Raw genomic sequence first — 22626 nt, 5'->3', positions numbered from 1 at the left:
TTCTTCCCCTGTTTTATAATGAAGCAATATACATCGTACACAATTTTTCTACCCTTTCTTTTAAGTACTACACCAGTTTGTCACGGCATAGTGTATGTTTTATAAAAAATCAACAAACACTCATCAAATAGCAATGGCAACAAAGTCCACAAGCAATTATAACAAATAACTTAACGATTAATAACGATAGACTTTTCACTGTACGCAAGCGTACTTTTGGGAGCAAGCGGAATGAGGGCGCGGTGCGGGACGCAAGGCTCGACTGATCTACCAATAACGCGCTCGATACGATTTCCCCTGCCGTTGCGCCTCACCCTCACCACCAAAATGATCTAAAATTCGGTTCTGCGCAGTCAAGGTCATTTGCTCAAGAAGTTTGCCGATTACTATACCCTTTGTTTATATTGAGTTTTTGTTAAGAGTTGAAATAATTATTTAAATTTAGTTTTGTTAAGTGTTGTTTTAAATTTGTTTGCAATGCCAGGACCAAATACCAATGACCATATGGTCGATTCAGTCACTGAGCGTTTTATTATTTACGCCAGTGATGACGGCGACTCTTCCAGCGACGAGAGTTACGTCGAGGATGAGGAGCCAACTCCTTCCAGCAGCTCAGGTGCTACCATAAATTTAATGCAAGGGGTAGCACTATTAGAAAATTATAGTGACGACGGCGACACATAATTTTTAATATTAAGTAATTTTTTTTAAATACACTTCACGAATTCCTGTCTATTCTTTAACTTTCTTCTAAAGGCACATGTTAAAAATAAATTATGGCAAATAAAAAATTAAATTAAATTAAATTGTATGCGGGCAATAAAAGTGACCATTTTTTTGTTGCAATGTGCACTATGCGCGACATTACCCCCACTACGCCAAAACCTTTCCAACTTACGTGCCGCTTAATATAACATTGTCTATGGGTAAAGGTGTTATGCATACCATTCAAATTCACTGCCACAATCGGAATAGGAAAAAAAAATTATTTCCGTATTTATTATCCTAAATATTGAAACACAGTGTAAATCATATATTAAAAACACAGTATGCCTAGTCCTTTCAAACAGGGTTTTGATTATATATTTTGTAACTAATAAATACGTATTATATATATACACACGTATATAATATTGTAGTTTACAAAATATACAATAAAAACATACATCATACTAAAATATACAAGCAGCCTGAAGCAAAAATTTAAATCAAACAAGGTTAAGGTCAAATTTTATGTTTAATGAAAAATTCATTTTACAAAATTCATTTAATAAAATATCTAACCAACCAATTTCATTAAAATAAAATACAAGTATTATTTGTAACTTATCTCCTAATCGTAAAACATTGATCATTCAATTTTTTACTGTTTTGTAAAATAATATGAACTAAAATTAAATTCTTAACAACTTCAACTGAGTACACTATTTATAAGGACAGTTATGTATATTAAGAAATTAAAAACAGAAACGAAAGTTTCAATTAAATAAAAATCGCAAATTATATTCACACCAACAGGTTCGTTCCAGATATATTCATGTTTCTAGTGCAAAATAATAAATAAGTTATTTCCTGTATGTACTGTTTAGACACATTTTCATTAATATCCCGACCAGAATCATCACCGTGCCAAATATTCTTAAGAAGGTACAACCTTAATCTAACTCAGTAACAGCTATCACTTTTAATACTTACATCTAAAAGGAAGCTCAGGCTCTAGCACAAAAAACAGTAATGTTAGATTATTAGGAAGCAAAGTATTTTTTCTTTCATGTAGGCTAAACAATAGACACAAGAGCAATTTTTTTATGGATTAAATGTCGTCATTGTTTATTATGTCTATTAACTTTGCTTCCTGTCCGAAAACAACTTGATGTGGTCAACTGTAGCAGGTGTTTTAATAATTTATCAATTCAGATGCGGTCTAATCGCGATTGGAAATAAATTTAACACTTGCTTAACGGTCCGTATTATTGAAAATCGCATAATAATATATTTGACAGTGCACCTGGAATGGTATCGATTTTAATTTATTTATTTTATTACTAAATTTAAGTACAAATAAATTCAAAAATATGGTTAAGTCTTGTTGGGGGTATGAACGTCATTCTTAAAAAAGTTATAGTTCTGAAATTAATAAAATATTTGGACTCTGATGCCTCTATTTATTGTAGTGTAACATTTGCTTTTTAAATTATCAAAAACTTCGAAATTTTATTTGGTTCATATTATCAATTCTCTTCCTAACTACACTTTTCTAGCTAAAGTATTTGTTTGCACTTAGATATGTTTGATTCGTAAAGTAGATCTCAGAAATCTGAAATACGCTTTTCTCATTTTTTATTAGACAAAGCCTTAAACAGCAACAAAAAAAATAATAACTAGATTACTTTCAGTCTACATAATATACTTGAATTTATTAGTGTCTTCTTCCAAGACTTATGTTTCACCTCTACACCACCATCTCTATAGAAACCATTGATAAAATTTTATAGGGTAAGCGATACGATAACTGGCACAAGCATACGTTAAATCTTGGTTGAATATAATAGAAAATTTCACAACAAACAATAATTTCCTACTTTTATAATTTCGATGGACTACATCGCAATACATTCGTACATTGGGAAAACACTTACCAAACCATATGCTTGGCCAATAATTAGTATGGTTTACCCTATTCAAATTTATTAGTATTCTACTAAGACAAAAAATTTGATCGGCATCGTAATCTGCATCAAAATCATTAATAAACTGACATATTGGAGAAAAATATATGGCCCCATAATATTCAATAAAAAAAACTCGCACAGCGCGGCTTAACTACTTTGCACTGCAATGAAGCCAAATGTTAATTGGTACACATTCATTAAAAACTATTTTTAGAGATAATACTTTTTTCTTTTGTTTCCTTCAAACCTATAGTTTTAATCAGGATTAAGTCCTTGTTTTTTTTTCCATTATAAGGACACTTATTAAGGCTCTGGCCAGGATATCCTATGTGTACCTAGGAAAAATTGTAAAAGTAAAGGACAGAATACTTAAAATAGTTGCATTAAAATTTTCATAAAGGTGAGCATTCATTGCACAAATTATTATTAAGTTTTATACATTCATCATTTAAGAATCTATACTATAAAGAATTTAACGCATTTGGTAAAAAATAAACTAAGTTTTAATATGAGGTGTTCAATACATATGAAAAGTTGCAGTTAATCTAGAAGAAAAAAAAGCCATTCGTTAACAAAAATATTTTTCCAAGCATATTTGTCATTGAATAAAAATTAATGCTCATTTTCGTGATCAACGCTCTTCTTGTCATTATTGAGGAACACTCAAGCCATATTGGAATGTTACATTTTATTTCAGTAGAACATAACCAAATTAAATCTCAAAATAACTGGCATGCAAGAGTCAGTGTTGCAAAACGCCCGTGTACGTGTAGATTGCAGTCTAGTGCAACCAGTCTCATAGGACTAATATGCTAATGCAATTGAAAATAAATTTTAATATTAATTTCTCTCCGTCTTTTAGATCTCCTGGCTTCCTCGGCCTATTGCGGTTCAACTGACGGCATGGCCGAACAATTCTTCGAAATGTCGTTTGAAATTACCACAACGCATTGGAGAGCAAATTACTCAAAGTTCGAATTAAACATGTTTATGTTGAGGTCTTCAAAGGTTGCAGTCCCGCTTTGGTCGAGGATCTGTAACATGTCCGAGAGTTCGTGCGGCGCGTGCGTACCTTCGGGTGCCGCTGCCCCGCCCCCCGCCGCTCCGCCTTGCCATGTCCACATGCCTATAGAATAAGATTCATTTTATAATTAAACACGTCCTAATTTTCTTGATCGTACAACATTCCAATAGTACTTAATATTGGGGGAAGGAAAACAAAAAAAACCAACAGAAAACAATATAAGTAGTTTGGGATATATTTATTTATTGCATTAGGCACTTCTGAAAAGAGTCGAACTCATAAACTTTATTTTAAGTAGATTATATTGATACCATAATCCACACATATAGTTGTTTCTTATTATCTTCAGAGTCATTGTAGAAGAGTCGTCTTCTTATTAATTTTCATTGCTTAAAAATATATTATAATACTTACCATGCGTGGGATGAGGATGATGGTTGTGGTGGTAATGTGCGGGTGGTAAATAGGGAGGTGCAGGAGGCGAACGTCCTGGACTGGTGTCGGGTGGCGCACCGGCAGTGGTCTCGCCGCTGTAGGCGTAGCTCTCACCGCCGCCGCCACCGCCGCTCTGACCGACACAACAACAAAAATTAAATCAGGATGCTCGCATCCTGCCGTTTCAGGTGAGAAATATTATTACTATAATACGCTCTTTATATTTTAATATTTAAATTATTTGCGAAACGTGTGTATATTGATATTTGTGCTCTGATTATGACAGAAAAGCTACCAGAACTATTAAGCTATTAAAACGTTAATGATAGTTAAAGCTTCAATGTCATATTTTCACAAAAATGAATTACTAATATTATTATATGTAATAATAATAGAAGTTTTTTTTTGAAGTGAAAACTTCTTTAGAATCGTTGTGATCTCAAACCGGATGCAACGGAAAAAACGACAGGTAAGAGACACAAATACAAAGAATGAGACAGAAATATACATACTATTTAATACAGCGCCATCTGTGAGATTTTTTAATACTAACGTGTGTATGAAAGCTCTTGTAGTGAATTTTAATTTAGGATTATACGTGAAATTAAAATATAAATTCACAGAGGGCGCTACCTTACAATTATTTACTAATGACAAAATTTTACATATACTTAAGACGTTTAGGATAATTGTATTTTAATTTTGGAAGGTTTCACTTCTACCACGTGTGAATTGCACACATTTTGTTTTTTTTTCATATATTTTACCATAGAAGGTGATCTTTATAAGATAATTATGAATAAAATAGTAACAATTATATCTTGTTCTAACGCTATTTTATAATCAATTAATGAGAATGTGTGTGGTAAGTAGTAGTTAACCCACACAAGTTTATTCTGGCTTTAATTACAGTGTGAATACACACTAATGAATGCGCAAAAATATTTCCAAACTAATGTATACTTTACTTTATTTTAAAACAAAGTAAATAATTAAGTAGTCAAGGTAGCGGAAATATTATTGTTTCAGCATATTTTATTAGGAGTTCATCAACTATAATATCGCGGCGTGCCTCTACCTCAGACTATAGAGTAACTTGGTGTCTACAGAGCTTCACTTTTAAATATGAAATAATTATTTTGAGTACAGTACGGTGAAGAATTAGCCTCATAATTGTATTATCACAAAAAATAGAAGAAAAGTGGCATCGATCACCATTAGCAATTGAGTGAATATAAACAGTAGACTGACCGGTCGGAGTGTGGTCCAAGTGGTGTGCGGGGGCGTGTTGGCGGGTCGGTGCGGCGAGTAGTTGGGCGCGTAGTGTGCCGGGTATGCGCCGGTGTCTGCGGGGGAGCGCGCGCCCGAGCCCCCACCCCCTCCCCCGCCTGACACATACACTCCACTTACTTCTGCTGAACATTACAATCGAACAATATTCTATACTTCATATTTTTGTTTTTACTAAATACACACACAATTATTATAAATATTTTTAAAAGACCTTACAAGATAATTAAATATTTTTAAGAGACCTTACAAGATAATTCATAATGAGTTTTTGATAGACAGTTTTATATGAAGCAGAAATAAATTTAATTTTAATGGACATTTAATTTTACAATTATTACTATTGCTTTTATTACGTTTTTTTCATGTGACTGATTCATCAATAACTCAATAACATCAAGAGTCTGCTTTCATTTTTTTTAAATCATACGTGGTTTATTATTAGTTTGATCAATGCTATTTTTAATAAGAATTTCTGTCATCTGTTAACTCTGAGGTATTTTTCCTTTTGAAAGTCGCCTATTAAAAGTAGTCCTCTTGCGTATTGAAACCAAATCGATTACCGATAGCGCGGTTATTTTTACAATCTCATAAACCATAAACAAAACCAATTAACGAAAGTAACATTAAAATCAGATAAAATATGGAAATAATAAACGATTTTTTAACATGGTTTTCTTTCAAATCCTACTTTGCAAAGCCTATGGGCATTATTGCAAAATGTGACATTAAGATATTTAAAAACTTTTTTTATGACAAAATTTTTGACAATTTTTTTTATGACAAAACAAAAAAAAAAAATGACGAAAAAGGGTCAAAATTGATGATTCCCAATCCGAGAGAAGGTGAAAAAAATACTATTTAAATGTATATTTTAGTTTTTTATATTGCACATAATTTTTCAGAATTAAATCAGTTGTCAAATGGTGGCCTGTCTGGAGAAACCGTGAGAAAGAGCTCATCCTTGGTGGTGCCTTTGTCTTAGCTTCTTGATTGGCATAATATTAAGTTACTAAAAGGAAGTATTAGCTTAGTCCTGGTGATAAAAATAATTTTATCGATTCGGATATCGTTTTGGCTTCGGGAAAGGTCCCATTGCAACGTCTATGTAGTGATTAAATCATTGTAATGATTGCCTATTTTGTTAAAAATCATCATTATATAGTTACAAGATAGACAGAGCTGGCAGACTTCAAGAATCTGTGTGATAGTTACCGGCGGGCGCGTGGTGATGCTGGTGCAGCGCGGATGGCGCAGCGGGCGCGTGGGGTGCAGGGGGAGCGGGTGGCGCGGCGGGGTACACGTCACGGTGCCGCAGGTGATAGTCATACCCCTCCTCCGGGGTTGCCTCACCGCCTGAACTCGCCAGCGACCGACTAACAAAATAGTATTATGTACAATTGGTCTCATCACATTATATATTATAGTAAAGCTTCTTGGTGGGAATGCAAAGTGAGAAATGATTTAAATTGTTTTTAATTTAGTGTTTCTTCAGGTTTAACCATGTAATTGTGGGTTTATGAAAGTGCACACAAGTGTGGGAGAATAAAATAAAATATCTAGACATGGCATCTTGGGTTCTTTGAAAAATCTATTGAAATTTCAATAGTTTCCAACCATTTTCCTTGATTTCGGATATTTATTCAAAGTGTTTGAAATTCTTATTAACAGGATCTCCATTGGTGTCTTATTTTATAGAAAATAGTTTTAAACAAAAATAACTTCAAATAGTAATGAGAACAGATAGAATACAGTCATAGACCCTATTTATTACTAACATTAACCATATGATATATTCATTTACTAAGTGATGTGATGTTTCAAAAAATTACTAACTTTGCTAAAGTATTGGTGCATACTATATATTCGACATCGTCGTTGTACGGATTTAAGAAAGCGAACGCTGATGTCCTCAGCCAAACCCATTCTCTGCTCTTCGTTCGAAACCGGTACATCAACGATATTATTTGGCCTTTTAGTTTCAATACTGTAATAAAATGAAACATGTGATTATTTTAAATCAAATTAAAAATAATATTTCATATTTTTTTAAGTATTTTATGTTTGTTACTAATTTTCTTTGATCTATACCTTGATCGAAGTTGTCTCTCATGTGTTGTTGGTCCTCGGGATGATAGAATTCGTAACACAATTTTCCTAAGAGATCGGCAGGGGCATATCCTATTACTTGAGTTGCGCGCTGATCGGCGAATGTAAAGCGGCCGTCAACAGAATGACGGGAAACGAATTCAACTCCACCATTGCATAAACTGTTTTCTGAATTATTTGGGGTCGAAGTTACCTACATAGAATAACCAAGATTAAGAAAAATTTATGTGGTTAAGATAGGTGATTGACATAAAAATATTATGGTAACCTGTAATCGTCCAATAGCTACAAGACAACAATGTGACGAATGGAGTTCATCTTCAACTGGCCTGTCCATTTGCATACCTGGAAACAGATCTATGTCCCAAAAAACATAAAATTGTATCTACACAATATTAAGTACATGACACAAAATAAGTGCGATATACTTATGCGTGTTACCATATATTACCTGTCGGAGGCCAGTTTTTAATATATCCTGTACAATGCACGACAGCATAGTTGTGACCGTCGTGCGATGCGCCGAGCGAGTTGCGCGCTCGCAGCCGGCCGAGGTGCGCCCCCTCCGCGGTGCCGCCGACTCGCATCCGACAGATGAATCCACGACGTGAGCCCATTACTTGCCGCATTGAAGCTATAACGATAACATTTTATAATGAAATCATGCAGTTAGGTACAAATTTTTGAAGTGAAACTTCTAATGGGACTCCCAACAAGGTTGCGTTAAACGTTTAACGCTACCATGGAATAGAAAGAGACAGCGAGAGTGAATGCGTGGCACTCGAACGCATGCGCGTAGTATACCTATTACAGGCCAGCGCGAGCGTTAGCATTGAGTAGCGTCCAATATTATAATGAAGTATTTAAAACAATATATATATTTATTTTTCTATCCATAATTTAAAAGATGTATAATATAAATGTTGAGGATGTCGCATTTCTTATACACAGCATTCCCTATTACAAGAGCAATCTGATTTAAGGATGAAAAATGAAGAAAACCACAATACTACAAATCGAAAAAGAAGTTTCACTTCTCACGTGCACCAAGTTGCAGGCGGTCCGTTTTTTTTTAGTAGACTTGTACGAACACAAGTATTCAAGTGAACAAGTTCACGTACGATTCTACAATGAACGAATAACATGGTGTGATGAAAACGGATTCGAAAAATGTATATATTAACGTGTGTTTGAACGAATTGCGAGCCCAGGGTAGACACCACCGTCTGAATATTTTTGTCGCAAATAAATCATGCGTTCTGGTTTGATGTCTGGGATAAGCAGTTTATGGGATATCACTAAAGGCTTAGATCCCATTTATCAGGTTGAGCGCCAACATTCATGTTGATTTTTATGGAGTCCAGTAATCTCTTAACAAACACCAGCCTCATTTGTGCTCGCTTGCATACCCAGGGCAGTAAAAAGCTAAAATATCTATTTTGTAATAATTCGTTATCTCCTTAGTAGCACTAAACTTTTTTTAGTGTTTTTAGTTTCTAGGAAAAAATATCAAAGCTGTGTAGTTACATTGGTGACCTTCCTTTTTCACAGTTCCAGTCTTCAAGTCTAGTATACGACCCGTATTCTGAGGTTCTTGGGTACTTAGCTGCTCTCGTACTTTTTCGACGTCATCCGGATGCACTTGGTCGTATAAACACGACGAGTACCATTCACCCTAAGACAATCAGAAATAATGTAACAAATGAAATAAATTTACTTTCAAATATTGTATAAGTTTATTCATCATACCTGTGAATAATTTAGAACTGGTGCTATACTGTCGCTAACGTAAATAATGCGACCAGTATCGCAGCTTACTACAAACAAGAAACCATCTGCGGCTTCTAAAATTAAATGTTTCAATTCTTGATCAGTTAAAAACGATGGTTTATATGTTCCATCTGTAGAAGTATTGCCAGTGCCTGTAACAATGGTGTTAGAGCAAATTATGTTTGTGCAGTTGAAGACTTATGTTAGATAGTTTTGATGAAGTTTAAATTCAAATATTTTAAGTGATTATAATACCTCTTAATGCTTTCATGTGAGCTACTGCCATACGCAGTATGGTTAGCTTGTCTGGCTTCCGGGCGAGTGCGGAGCATGTTGGAACCATATCAGATAGTTCCGTGATATACGCCGTCATCTTGTTCCTCCTGCGACGTTCAATCTCGCAATGATTTTCACGACTAAAATTAAAAAATATATATATTTATGTCGATGATGTTCGGGAAGCGATCCACGTCGACTGATTTACCATTACTTAGATGCTGTATATATTACTTGTGTTGATATAATTTTGTATGGATTAACGGAACTTTTCTTTGTAATTATAGTAGTACTAGCGACCCGCCTTCGCTTCGCTTCGGAGAGTGTAATTTATTATTGATTGCTCCACTGTTTAATGGATGTTATTATACATATAAACCTTCCTCTTCAATCACTCTATATATTAAAAAAACCGCATCGAAATCCGTTGCGTAGTTTTAAAGATTTAAGCATACATAGGGACAGAGAAAGCGACTTTGTTTTATACTATGTAGTGATAGTGTATTATAGTAGGGCTATATAATTATAGTGACATTGAGACTACACAAAAAAGGACCATAGGACGTGATAGCGTGAATCGTGGTAACGTAGGACGGTGGTACGCTAGTCGGAAATTTTATATATTTTATAGTGTTGAAGATGTTACTGGTGGAGATTTATGATCGTTGATCTCGAAACGTTGCGAGTTTAATGTTTGCTGGGCGTACGGTGAACTTCACATATTCGTACAGTTCTAAGTTTATATTATAGTTACATTAACATGTCAAAATATTATTTTTTACCAAAATTGTAATGAATATTTATATAGTTCCCATATTTATTACGAGTATTTCCACGAGGAAACTAGTAATGGAATTAAGAAGTGACTATTTTTATTTGCACAAAAGGCCTTCGAAATTGCCGAAATTAAAGTATTACAAAAATTCTCAGCCAAAGATTGCATTTGTGGAAGTTGTTTTAAATAAAAATCATCGCTGATAAGACACGTTTTCAATCACCTCTCGGTATAAGTTCGACAATGAATGGCGTGATTACACAAATCGTTTTATATAATGGATATGTTGTGCTGTGATCACGGTAAATCGCACTTATTGTTAATTTCGTATAAGTTAAACACTGCCATGTTCCACTGTACATTTTGGCTAAATGACAACAGTGGCAATTGATAGTTAACGCGTTTAAAATAATTTTACGTAAATGCAAACATCTACAGTTTTAAATCATTCGAATGAATAATACACGAACCCTCAAACAAACATTCTTTATATGTCTATAGATGTATGATTGGAGGGTTCTTGGGTGAAGTATTGAGTTTTGATTAGGTAATGATTTCTATGTATAATAAAAACGCGCATATATGTACAAAGTAGTAAATAAATATATATGTATAAATATGTAGTAAATAAATTTATTATTATTATTAAAAGATACATGACAATATGTCACCTTGCAAAACGCTCCTTGTCTTGAATATTGTCCTCCTCCATCCTTGTGTATTTTCCACCACTTCCGTCGTCTTCATCTGATCTAAAGATAAAGCGTGGGTTAAAATAATGAACATGATAGGTTAAAATAAAATAAGTATTTATCGAGTGCGAGTATATCACGATTTTATTCGTGCTCACTCTGAACTACCAGAATGTACGCCTTCGTTTCCAAGTCAGAAGCCAGAATTATATACAAGCTGTGTCACTGTGACGAGCCCATCACAAAAATGTTAGAAAGTCTATACTGAAGAATTAATCAAAATAAAGTAGGTACATATTTTTCCTACGTTTGTGAGCAGCAATTCCGCTCTTAATAGTCAAATTTCTTATAAATTATTTTACGAATTATTAATGATTTAGAAACGTATAATTAGGACGTTTTTTGTAAACCATCACTCAGTTGGCGAAATTTACTGTTAAGATGATTTAACTGGGCGTTTATTATTTTCATTTCACTATTCATTCCGACATTTCGACTTAATAGGTTTCGTGGTCACGGACGTCTAATGTGTTGTTCGTCGTAATTCGTTGGTAAGATCCTCTTAGTGTAGATCAGAACCAAAGTAAAAAAAATTGTAAGAGCATAAGATAATAAGATACTGGGAAAAAACTCTTTTATAAAAGGCGTGAGGTTAGCAGAGTTTTCGTTTTCTTATAGTCGTCGTTGAGAACACGCAAGAAAAGTTCGAAATCCCGAACTCCGATAAGATCATTAACTTTACCCTCATCTAAACTTTAGTGTAGGGTTAGAGAAGTTCTCGAAAATACTAGTTCCTGTTTAATAAATTATTGTGTGGTAATAGGAAAATTGGCAAGCAAAACTATTCGGACTGGAAAATCACCTAGTTCAATTTACTCTATCATCAGCAATACATTTTCTAATTATATTTAGTTAATTCAAACACACTTTTATTTTTTATTTTATGGCAATCTTCAATTACTTCTGATTGATGAGACTAGAATTGTAGCTTGAATCAATATATTTATCAAGATAACTAAGAATTCACTTCTTGTTTTATTTTATTTTTAAACATTGATTGTTAAATTTTTATGGTTCTTTTTTGTAAGAACTGAACTTATATTACCATAGTAATAAATTGGACTACTAAATATCTCACATATATAACAGCAGTTTAAATTTACACATTTTTTTAATGTATAGAATATAGTGAACCAGCTTTTGATCTGGTTACCAAAACCCATATTAATGCCTCATCTACTTTGAGACATGAGGGTCAGTCTGTACTGTTAATGGCTGTCCCAGTCTCGAAACTGGGAAGCATCACTGTTTTGCATCAGAAATAGATGGGAGTGGTGGTAGGTACCTAGACAGTGCACACTCACAGAGTATCACTTACTCAAGAGACAATTGTCAACAAAAAAGATGCAAATTATTTTTTATGCTTATTATAATAATATGTTATTACATGCTCGTGGAAGACATTTGTGAACATGCCTTAGGAATTCATGCTTGGTGATGGAAAGTACAAAATACAAGCACCAATAACTTATCTGTAAATCCAGGGGCTTTTAAACTATCCAGGTATTAAAAATCTGAACTGCCCTCTTTTATGAACAGATAAATGAAAATAGGCAGTACTAGGGAGCCCAGAACAGATGTGATTTTTTGTCCTAACTAGGTATTTTTATTTTTCATTATCTATTTTCTGTGGATGATTTCAGTATTTTGGTAATGTCATGTCTGTAGCATAGATATCATTAATCTATTGGAATACTTACGCCTTGTGATAAAATTAAATATATGCGAAAAGATATATTTAATTAACTAACAAATTTCATAAGTTTTGAAGTCATTAATAAGTATTGAAAAGTAGTAACCATAAAAAATAAGACAGCCATATATGGTTTCAAATATTTAAATCTTTATTCAATGGCCACAGATGCACATTTAATTTTGTCAATCTAATATTGTTTGCAGTGAAGATACAATAAAAGTAATTATATATAATATATTTGTAACTCACCCAACACTGCCAGCACGGCGTTTTTGTAAATCCTTTGCTGGGTCAGCCCCTATAATAACAACATCTATTAAGCATGTATTTAAATACATTTTTTGTTGTATGTATAGCCTCAACCCTACTTTTTCTTTACTTTTATGGAATAGTATTGTGCTTAATCTAATCACATAACATCAAGTGAATGTTGAACAACACTGTAATATGTAAGAAATAACAATATGATTACTAAAATCAAGGTCAAGAGAGTAAAAGCATTTGAGCACAAATAGTGAATGAACTGAAGTGTGTATAATAAAGTTTTATTTGCTTATTTTTATATGAATTCCCTAGAATATTTTGGGTTTTCATTTTATTAATAATACTAATTTATATACGAAAGCCTTTGAACTGAATTAAAACCTAAAAGAAATCTGTATTTTATTTCAACCTCATTTTTTGCTCACGAAGAAATACTACGTATACGGTTGTGAGAATTTGCTAAGTTTCTCAAACAACGCGTCACGCGGACTTGTCAAATTGAAAAATAGGTCGATCACATACTGTTTAATTTAACGCGTTATTACAACGGAAATTAATAAACAAAATATAAGAAGTCAATAAGAATATTTCCGTATGCATAACAATGGCTAAAAATATGTTTAATTTCAGTACAAACCGGGGATAGTTGGAGCCACGGCAGACATCGGTCAACAGACTCATTACCATTAGTTCAAGTTTTAATTTCTTTAAGGTTAATTGTAATAAAATATTTCATTCACAATTCTTAGATGTTTCCAACAATTACATAAAACAAATATTTACAATACTTCACGCGACACAAACGCCATTTTCCATTACAACAACCAACAACTTTTAAAATCCGTCAAACAGGTAGTGTTGCTATAAATTTTCTGAAGTAACCACTAACTTTGGCGTTTGATCCTTAGACCATGTGCTGCACATTTCAATCTAGAAAAGCTGCTTAATAGTAAAAATAAAAAAAAGGATAAATTAGCATAAAATGAACCTATCTGAGGAGTTCCTCTATTATATATTATTATGAGTCACATTTTAGATATGGATAAAGTATATTTCAATGCACTTGTTTATCACAATTATGTACGAGCGCAAACGATGAACACATTGTCATATATTTTTAACTACATTCCCCTAAATCAACCGAAATTGAAAAAATAAGCTTAAAAATGATACAGTACTGGTACCAGCCCTGGTAACAGGAAACCTACATTGTTGTCGTAAATAGTCGTAATAACAAGTTTAAACGTAAACGACAAAAAATTATGATTATAGAATAATGCTTCTAAATACTAACTACTTCCGTTTCACTCCCTACACAACAAGGCCATTCGGAAGATTGATAATCCCGTTTTAACGGGTTATTTGACTTGGAACATCGGGACTAATGGAGAGGCTTAGGTTATATCTGTGTTTTATACCCTATATTCCATATAAAAGTTCAGAAAATTGCTTGAGATGCATAGCATAGTTCATTCAAGTTTTTAAGTATTACGTTGACTATATTCCTATAGAATTATATTTATATTTTAACTAGACTATTGTATATTTTAACTAGATTAAAGTGATTATTTATTTCTAAAGTTAAAAACCAGCCGACTAAGTTTTGTATTTTAAAATTTAATTACCTCAAAACCATCAATTTCCTTGGAAAACATTTACGATGACAACACTACCACAGAGCTTTCAATCACACAAACTAAAATGATATTCTTCGCATGGAACTTTTACCTAAAAAGTAATGCATGCAATTTTTTTTTAGTAATATCAAGTACAGGTATCAACTTTATTTCACTTTTGAAGTCTCAAAGTAATAAATTGAGATTTTATTAAACTCAACGCTGTTAGTAATGCCATTCCGAGAAAATGATTGCCATACTGAAAAAAGCGAACAAAAAACAAATAGAAGCAAAAATCTGATGGTGATTAGGCATTGAGCAATAAATTTGTTTGCAGAGGAATATACTTTTGCCAGTATTCCAACTTTTTTACAAACAAAAACTCAATTTGAATTACTATAGTTACTACTATTAAGTGTAGGTATTAATTATGGTACTTTATAATTTGTAAATAGTAGTGTAAAGTTGGCGAAATGTTACTAGGTACTTATTTATTATATTAATCTGTGGCGAAATGTACTATGGCTGTGACTACGGCCCATAGAGTTAGTATTTTAACTGGAGTGCTTACTTCGTTTGACATAAAAACTAAAAATATACTTTATTCCTGTGGATTAAAGTTTATTTTTAAATATCAAAAGATGTAAGGAAAAACGGTCTGAAAAGAGAATGATTATTAAGTGGTGGTGTCCCTCTCGCACATATTACAAACAAAAAGCAGTGTTGCTAGCTTAGTGGATCTTCCACAAAATCTTGTGATTTGGACCCCTGTCTTAGTTATCAAAATTTAGTGGTTAGTGGATTTTCTAGTAGTTTGGAAGTTGATTCTGATACATAATTCTTATTTGTTTAGTTTTACAGGATTTCAAACATTTTATGACAATAATATATCTAAATACATAATATTTTAACGGCTATCTTATGAATACGATGTGACTTAAACTTAACTAGAAAATGTTGCGACAATTTAGAATTTCCATCAACGTCAAAAATCTCATCCTCATGCAAAGTGCAAGCAAGGGTCATTTGCTCAAGAAGTTTGCCGGTTACTATATTAAATTAATATAGCACAGACAAACTCGAATTGGGTCTTATTTTAAGTATTTTTGTAAAATAATCAAAGGTTCCAGCTATCAGAATTTTAGGTTTCACTAGACTTTTTAACAAGCGTTCAACATTAAAACTTTTTATTAAATTAAAAACTGGCAGGTAGTGGTTGAGCTACCGTGTCAAAGTAATTTAAGAGGCAATGAAATGTCTTAAATTTTTTATTATATAATTACACTAATCTATTTTTTTTTTATTATTCAAAATTGTCAATTATAAATCCATACAAATTTAAAACTACAAACTGAAGGCAATGTTTGTTTATTCATAAAATGGAGAGAGAGCACGAAGTGTTATCAGAAACGGGTACCAATTGTAATATAGCCTCGGTATCAGAGACAATGTCGGATATCAATCAAACTAAATTGGACACTTTGGAAAAAAAGGCTGTTCATCTGAGGTTCTGTAGCAATAATTGACTTTATTTTATTCAAGCATTTAAGTAGTTTAATGAAAAGTTGTTTAAACAGAACATAAGACAATTATTTAATAGTAAAATTCAACATCAAAAACGAATTGTTAAAACCATCTGGATTTTGGACACCATTTAAAATTCAAGGACCCAGACCTATAATCTGTAAACTGATTAAACTGAAAAAAATTATCGAAAAACCGGCTTCACGTGTAATATTTTTGATAAAAATATGTTTAAAATATGTTTAAGATATGTTTAAAAAAAACAAATCATAAAAACAACACTAAAGCTTTATTCTGATTTATATTATTACTCTCGAAGGAATGTCGAGATATCAAACTGTTGATGATTGATTATCGGAGCCCAAAAAAGAGAAAGGGTCACTCATTACGAGACGTATGGGTTCGAAGCCTCGTTTTTATTGTTCACTAATTTGCGAATAACGCTAGCTAAATACTTATAGATATTTGATGAAACAACATCCATTTGTTGAAACGACTCATATCTACTCATAACTAAGTACTGATTTAATTTAATATTAGAACGAATACAACACACTTCGTGCCCTTCAAACTTAAATGCTGCTTGATTTGCGGTAGAAACATTCACAGATTTAGGCCTTGTAATGATTTTACAAGTTTTAACCATTTTTCAGACTTGTTTTGGAAAAAGACTTCAAAGCCGCTGATTTGAAATGGAGTTTATTCGTAGCAGCCGCTTTTAGTTTTCGTTATGAAAGTTGTCTACGACCTTTTCCTCCGGCTTTTATGAAAAGTGGCATCAAAGACATGGACGAATTGGTATCTAGATTTCTAAAATATTATTTATTTTTCGTTTAAACGTGAAATCCGTCCAGCACCGAAATCCATCCAGCACAGAATATTACCGAAAGGTTACCGTCGGTCATTTAGGCATTGTTTTTATTTGTATGGCGGGGTAAAGAGCTTTCCATCCGATTGTTTACCTTTTATGTTTTAGTTCCTCCTCCTTGCGTCGATAATCCTCAGTGCTGAGGGTCGTGGCCTCCTCTAATTAACTTTCTCCTGTATTATTTTGCGCCATCCCTGCCTGTCCTCGGCTATGTGGATAGCACCCTTTTTTTAGTTATATCACCCTTAAATACCACAAAACGTACCTACCGGCCTTGAGACATGTTCGCATTGTTTTAAAATTTTCAAGATAAATAAAACAAAATACGCGATATATTTTTTTTGAAAATTAAATCTTAGTTAAAATATAGTTTTCGAGCAAAAAAAACTTCGTACCCGTTCTTGACCGCATTTGATAGGATTTGATCATTATAGTCGTAGTCGTAGTCGTCGTGGCCTAAAGGATAAGACGTCCGGTGCATTCGTGTTGAAGCGATGCACCGGTGTTCGAATCCCGCAGGCGGGTACCAATTTTTCTAATGAAATATGTACTCAACAAATGTTCACGATTGACTTCCACGGTGAAGGAATAACATCGTGTAATAAAAATCAAACCCGCAAAATTATAATTTGCGTAATTACTGGTGGTAGGACCTCTTGTGAGTCCGCGCGGATAGGTACCACCGCCCTGCTTATTTCTGCCGTGAAGCAGTAATGCGTTTCGGTTTGAAGGGTGGGGTAGCCGTTGTAACTATACTGAGACTTTAGAACTTGTATCTCAAGGTGGGTGGCGCGTCTACGTTGTAGATGTCTATGGGCTCCAGTAACCACTTAACATCAGGTGGGCTGTGAGCTCGTCCACCCATCTAAGCAATAAAAAAAAAAAAAAAAATTATGGCGTCCAAGGCTTTTACCATCTTGTAATGAAGCCTTAATGCAAAACTTCATTTCTATGATAGATAGCGGTTCAATTTTTTTGTGATTGTATGAAGCGATGTTTCTGATTACTCAGTTTCGAATTTAACCTTTTTTTTCTTTTTTTTATTGCTTAGATGGGTGGACGAGCTCACAGCCCACCTGGTGTTAAGTGGTTACTGGAGCCCATAGACATCAACAACGTAATTGTGCCACCCACCTTGAGATATAAGTTCCAAGGTCTCAAGTATAGTTACAACGGCTGTCCCACCCTTCAAACCGAAACGCATTACTGCTTCACGGCAGAAATAGGCAGGGTGGTGGTACCTACCCGCGCGGACTCACAAGAGGTCCTACCACCAGTAACTTTTAAGTTACGATCGAATACACTTTAAATAAATGTTATGTAAAATTTCACAAGATTTCTCTAAACGCTTGTTTCAGCTTAGTGTAATCACTGACGTGCCAGCTTTGGATTTGGTGCTACAACAATTGGATAATCTGGAAGCGTTGCCAAATATCAGTGATATCATCGACTTATTGTTTTACGTCCTTGTGCGACTTAAAGAACCAACATTAAAAACAGTACCAACGGATGTGGTAATGTATCCCTCCCCCTACCTATTAATGTAGCATAAAATTACAGAATTTTATTAAACACTAAGTTTCCACTTGGTTATAATTAACTAATTTATGTGTATTATCTATGGTTATAATATTATACTTTCAGCACGAACAAATCTTAGCGATGGCAAATACTATGACGACACCATCGAAGCCGCAACACATTTTTCAAGTTATCAGTTCTAACAAATCTACTGTCGAACTAAAGTGGAAAGAACTGTCCAAAAATCATAATGTATTTTATGCGTATCACGGAAATCGTTTGGAGAACTTTTATACGATTCTCAATTTTGGTTTACAACAGCATTTGAACAAGGTTGATATATGAAATAGCCTATTGTTGTGATTAGCCCACTGAGTTTCTCGCCGGATCTTCTCAGTGGGTCGCGCTTCCGATCCGGTGGTAGATTCTGCGAAGCACTGCTCTTGCTAGGGCGGTGTTAGCAATTCTCCGGTTTGAGCCCCGCGAGCTCACCTACACAAGCTAGGGTACGCTGAAATAGCCTCTCAAGGCTATCAGAATAGGTAGGAAAAAAAAAAAAAAAAAAAAATTTGATTAAATAATTACTTAATTATTTATTAGTTGAATTGGAAGTTGGCGTGACGTATAAACTAAACAACTACGTACAAAGTAACAACTTATAAACTAATTTTTTTTTTATTGCTTAGATGGGTGGACGTACTCACAGCCCACCTGGTGTTAAGTGGTTACTGGAACCCATAGACATCTACAACGTAAATGCGCCACCCATCTTGAGATATAAGTTTTAAGGTCTCAAGTATAGTTAAAACGGCTGCCCCACCCTCCAAACCGAAACGCATTACTGCTTCACGGCAGAAATAGGCAGGGTGGTGGTACCTGCCCGCGCGGACTCACAAGAGATCCTACCACCAGTATTGAGCGTTTATTTAAATCATAAAAGTCGTTACATTTTTTCTAAGGAAATACGTTTGTATGTAACACTTGTTCATGAAAGACTTTCACGGTAAATAACATCGTAAAACAAAAAAACAATCCCATTAATTTTCCATTTATTTGGTTTAAAGAAATAAAACACACCTTTACACAGCGAAAACAGCCTTTACACAATAAAATTGAATCTTAGAACTTGTCTCAAGGTGGATGGCAGTGTTCACGTTATGATATCTATGAACTCCGATAACCACTTAACACCAGATAGGTTCTGATCTTATCTACCCCACTAGTGCAATTAAAAAAGTATAGCATGTAAAAATAATTAATGGGCCCGTCAAATGAATTCGTAGAATACTTCGCTGGGTAATGGAGTATACCTGTCGCCAGAACTAAGTGCGACAATACCTCACAGTCATGGAGGCTTCGGATGGGGGGCGAGTTGTATCGGAGGTCACTTATCTTGTGTAGCCTTGTGCGAAGTGGTTGATGCACCCGAAGGGATCAATTACCAAAAGCCAGTCTCCAATGAAGGTTAGTTTAGAACAGAGAATAGTCAGTAAGTTAGTTTTTTAAGTATTTTTTCTGTGGATACTTGCGAAGCACTTGTTTTTATGGCCTTCTATATAAGATGTGCATGTGGGCCATCACTTGATATTTGGTTATTTGCGGTCAAGGATATCTGCAATTTCAAAGGCACATTCCAGAGGTACAGACAAGACCTTACGATGTGTCGTCTCTGGGCTTCGCTCACTACTTAATACCAGTTGTAAATCTACAAATCCCCACCTCTATTAAAAAGAAGCCAAACAATTCGTCTATCGGACGGAAAGCGAACATCCGTCCGTTCACGGTCAAATCTGCAATTTATTGATGACTAGCGACCCGCCCTCGCTTCGCTTCGGAAACATTAAAACACACATGAAACCAAAAAAATAAAAAAATTTTTTTTTAAAAAAAGTAGCCTATGTTCGTCAGGGACAATGTCGGCTTCTAATGGAAAAATAATTTTTCAAATCGGTCCAGTAGTTTCGGAGCCTATTCGAAAACAAACAAACAAATCTTTCCTCTTTATAATATTAGTATAGACTTCGCTCGTTTGATCACGTGACACTTAAATTACGTTAGCGGAGACCCATGCTCACTAATGAGACGAAGGGTAGCCTATGTTCTGTCTCAAAATTCAAACTACATATTATCATATTTAATTTCGTCAAAATCGTTTCATAGCGTGAAAACGTAATAGACAGATATAGTTACTTTCGAATTAATAATATGAATGGAAAATTACAAAAATCTTTATTTTTTAATAAAATAAAATTAAAGTTTTTTTTTGCACCATCCGATTTTCGAGTAGAGTAGCGTATAATATGCTTTTTGTTGTATTTCAATATACCTAGTCTTGCCATAAATACTGAGACAACGGAAAAAAAAATCTATTGCAAATAACATTTATTACTTTTACAGTGTGTTAGTTTAATACATAAATATAAAACAATTTAAAATATAAAAAGCTTATTCGAAGTGGTCTCCATTGGCTGCAATACAGTCCTTTAAACGTTGAGGCCAGTTATCAATAGAAGCACGCACTCTTTCCATTTGAAATTTTTTCACTGCCAATCGTACGGATTATTTTAGTTTAATATTTTGTTTATTTTTAATTGTAACAGTATTTATGGCCAGACTAAGTATAATAATCACAGGTACAAACCTTTTATAAATAAGTAGGTACAATGGGCGTTCTTATGGCTAAGAACGATTTCTTCTAGACAATCATCGGCCTGACAAGAATCATTTAAGCAAAGAAATTAACGATTTTTTTACTATGAACAATAATATTGAATAAAAGATTTATACTTAAAGATAATTACACACAATATGTTCGCGAATGTATTAATAAAACTTAAAGGGCGATAAATATGTACATCTAATTCTAACGCAACAGAACGTCCGATTTATGGCGTGTAAGTCCAAAATCTCAAAGATGGAGCATTTAAATGTAATAATTTTTTTAAATGTTTGACTCCTATATTTAAATGTCAAAGCTAGCTAACAATGACAACATTAAATCTAAGTCTACGTATGTACACTTTTACTATATTATATATTTATTGTATTCACGTGACAACAAAATCATGTATTTTGATTTAAAATGTCTATTAAAATTTAAGGTGATGGACTTTATAAAGATGGAAAGACTGATCATATGCGAGTAAATGGCGAAACACAAGTTACCCAATATATTGTAACTAATTGTGACTTAGTGAGAATCCGTTATCTGTTGGTTTACGCGAAACAACCCGCATCTTTGAGATTTCACGCAAGGAATTCGAATAGAAATGGTAGGTTCCGTAAGTTAAACATTTTTAACACGTTTTTATCATCCTGATATGTACCTACTGTGTGTTTGTATGTATCTTTGAATGTCATTTTCATTGATTTCAAGAAGTCGTAAACTGAAAATTTGCACGTACAGCATGGACCAGTGATAATACTACTTTATATATTCGCTATAATGTCCTCATAAGGTATCAACAGGATAAAATAAATTAAGTGTTTTTTGGTTTGATGTTTATGTGTTTTTTTTTTAATTTTTAAACTGTATTTATTATTACATCAAGTACGCACGTGTCCCTATTCTTGTTAGTAGGTACATTAAAATGTTCAACCTGGTTTTATATTAAAAAAGTTTAATTGGTTCCTGCGACTAAAATATCATTTGTTTTCCGATTATTATTTTTTCATTTTTGAATATATTTCAGGTGGTTTTCGTCATTGGCTAACACGTCACAAATTGCTATCGATTCTTCTAGGTTACGGGTTGTTATTGGCTACCATTGGCTTTGCCAACAATCAACCAATACAATATTACTACAAAATTTTGTTTAAAAAAATTGACATGGCTCTAGCTAGTACTAGGGTATAAAAGTACAATAGAATCATGGACTTGGAATTGGATGCCTTTGATTCATTAACTGGATTGGATTACCTCACGTGCTTAATTCATAGTTTTTACAATAATTATGTATTCACTTTCTAATCATTATTTTACAACTTTTCTGTGTTTAGTTGTTATTTTAAAATTTACCAATAAAATTGATTTT

The 22626-nt window shown here is 33.6% G+C and overlaps 2 protein-coding genes across 12 annotated transcripts; one reads left to right on the top strand and one right to left on the bottom strand.

Annotated features, from left to right (window-relative positions):
* Positions 1–1218: 1218 nt before the first annotated feature.
* Positions 1219–13942, bottom strand: tgo (Aryl hydrocarbon receptor nuclear translocator homolog tgo). Of its 11 annotated transcripts, none has more exons than XM_028180812.2 (14): positions 13701–13942; positions 13049–13097; positions 11023–11103; positions 9556–9716; positions 9280–9452; positions 9058–9205; positions 7982–8164; positions 7799–7887; positions 7513–7723; positions 7258–7408; positions 6637–6797; positions 5383–5519; positions 4111–4264; positions 1219–3798 (listed from the first exon to the last, which is right to left on the bottom strand). In XM_028180812.2, exons 1-14 carry the CDS (start codon positions 13726–13728, stop codon positions 3635–3637), a joined length of 1890 nt encoding a protein of 629 aa, XP_028036613.1. In that variant the 5' UTR covers positions 13729–13942; the 3' UTR covers positions 1219–3634. The 11 variants fall into 11 exon arrangements, with proteins under 11 accessions (XP_028036613.1, XP_089583522.1, XP_028036588.1 ...); XM_089727396.1 differs by having other exon boundaries at positions 5383–5546; positions 9556–9683; positions 11023–11098; XM_028180787.2 differs by having other exon boundaries at positions 5383–5546; positions 13701–13938.
* Positions 13943–15282: 1340 nt separating this feature from the next.
* On the top strand, positions 15283–22448 carry Parp16 (Poly(ADP-ribose) polymerase 16). Its single transcript, XM_028183126.2, has 7 exons — positions 15283–16186; positions 16857–17001; positions 18430–18585; positions 18716–18925; positions 19876–20056; positions 21694–21864; positions 22285–22448. The coding sequence occupies exons 1-7, from the start codon at positions 16059–16061 to the stop codon at positions 22446–22448; spliced, it is 1155 nt and encodes a 384-aa protein (XP_028038927.2). The 5' UTR covers positions 15283–16058.
* Positions 22449–22626: the final 178 nt, after the last annotated feature.

The sequence above is a fragment of the Bombyx mandarina genome, chromosome 05 (assembly GCF_030267445.1).
Source record: "Bombyx mandarina strain Sakado chromosome 05, ASM3026744v2".
Lineage (NCBI taxonomy): Eukaryota > Metazoa > Arthropoda > Insecta > Lepidoptera > Bombycidae > Bombyx > Bombyx mandarina.
Note: the sequence above shows the minus strand (reverse complement) of the source record. Positions and strands in the feature narration are given on the sequence as shown.

Excerpts from the sequence above, each read along its gene's own strand:
- tgo (XM_028180787.2), bottom strand. The coding sequence starts at position 13,728 with ATGTCTGCCGTGGCTCCAACTATCCCCG. Across the intron at positions 13,098-13,700 it reads CGTGGCTCCAACTATCCCCG|GGGCTGACCCAGCAAAGGAT; the intron begins GTTTGTACTGAA and ends TTGTTATTATAG. Across the intron at positions 8,165-9,057 it reads GAAAAAGGAAGGTCACCAAT|CTTCAATGCGGCAAGTAATG; the intron begins GTAACTACACAG and ends TTATCGTTATAG.
- Parp16 (XM_028183126.2), top strand. The coding sequence starts at position 16,059 with ATGGAGAGAGAGCACGAAGTGTTATCAGAAACGGGTACCAATTGTAAT. Across the intron at positions 20,057-21,693 it reads AAAGCCAGTCTCCAATGAAG|GTGATGGACTTTATAAAGAT; the intron begins GTTAGTTTAGAA and ends TTAAAATTTAAG. Across the intron at positions 21,865-22,284 it reads AAGGAATTCGAATAGAAATG|GTGGTTTTCGTCATTGGCTA; the intron begins GTAGGTTCCGTA and ends AATATATTTCAG.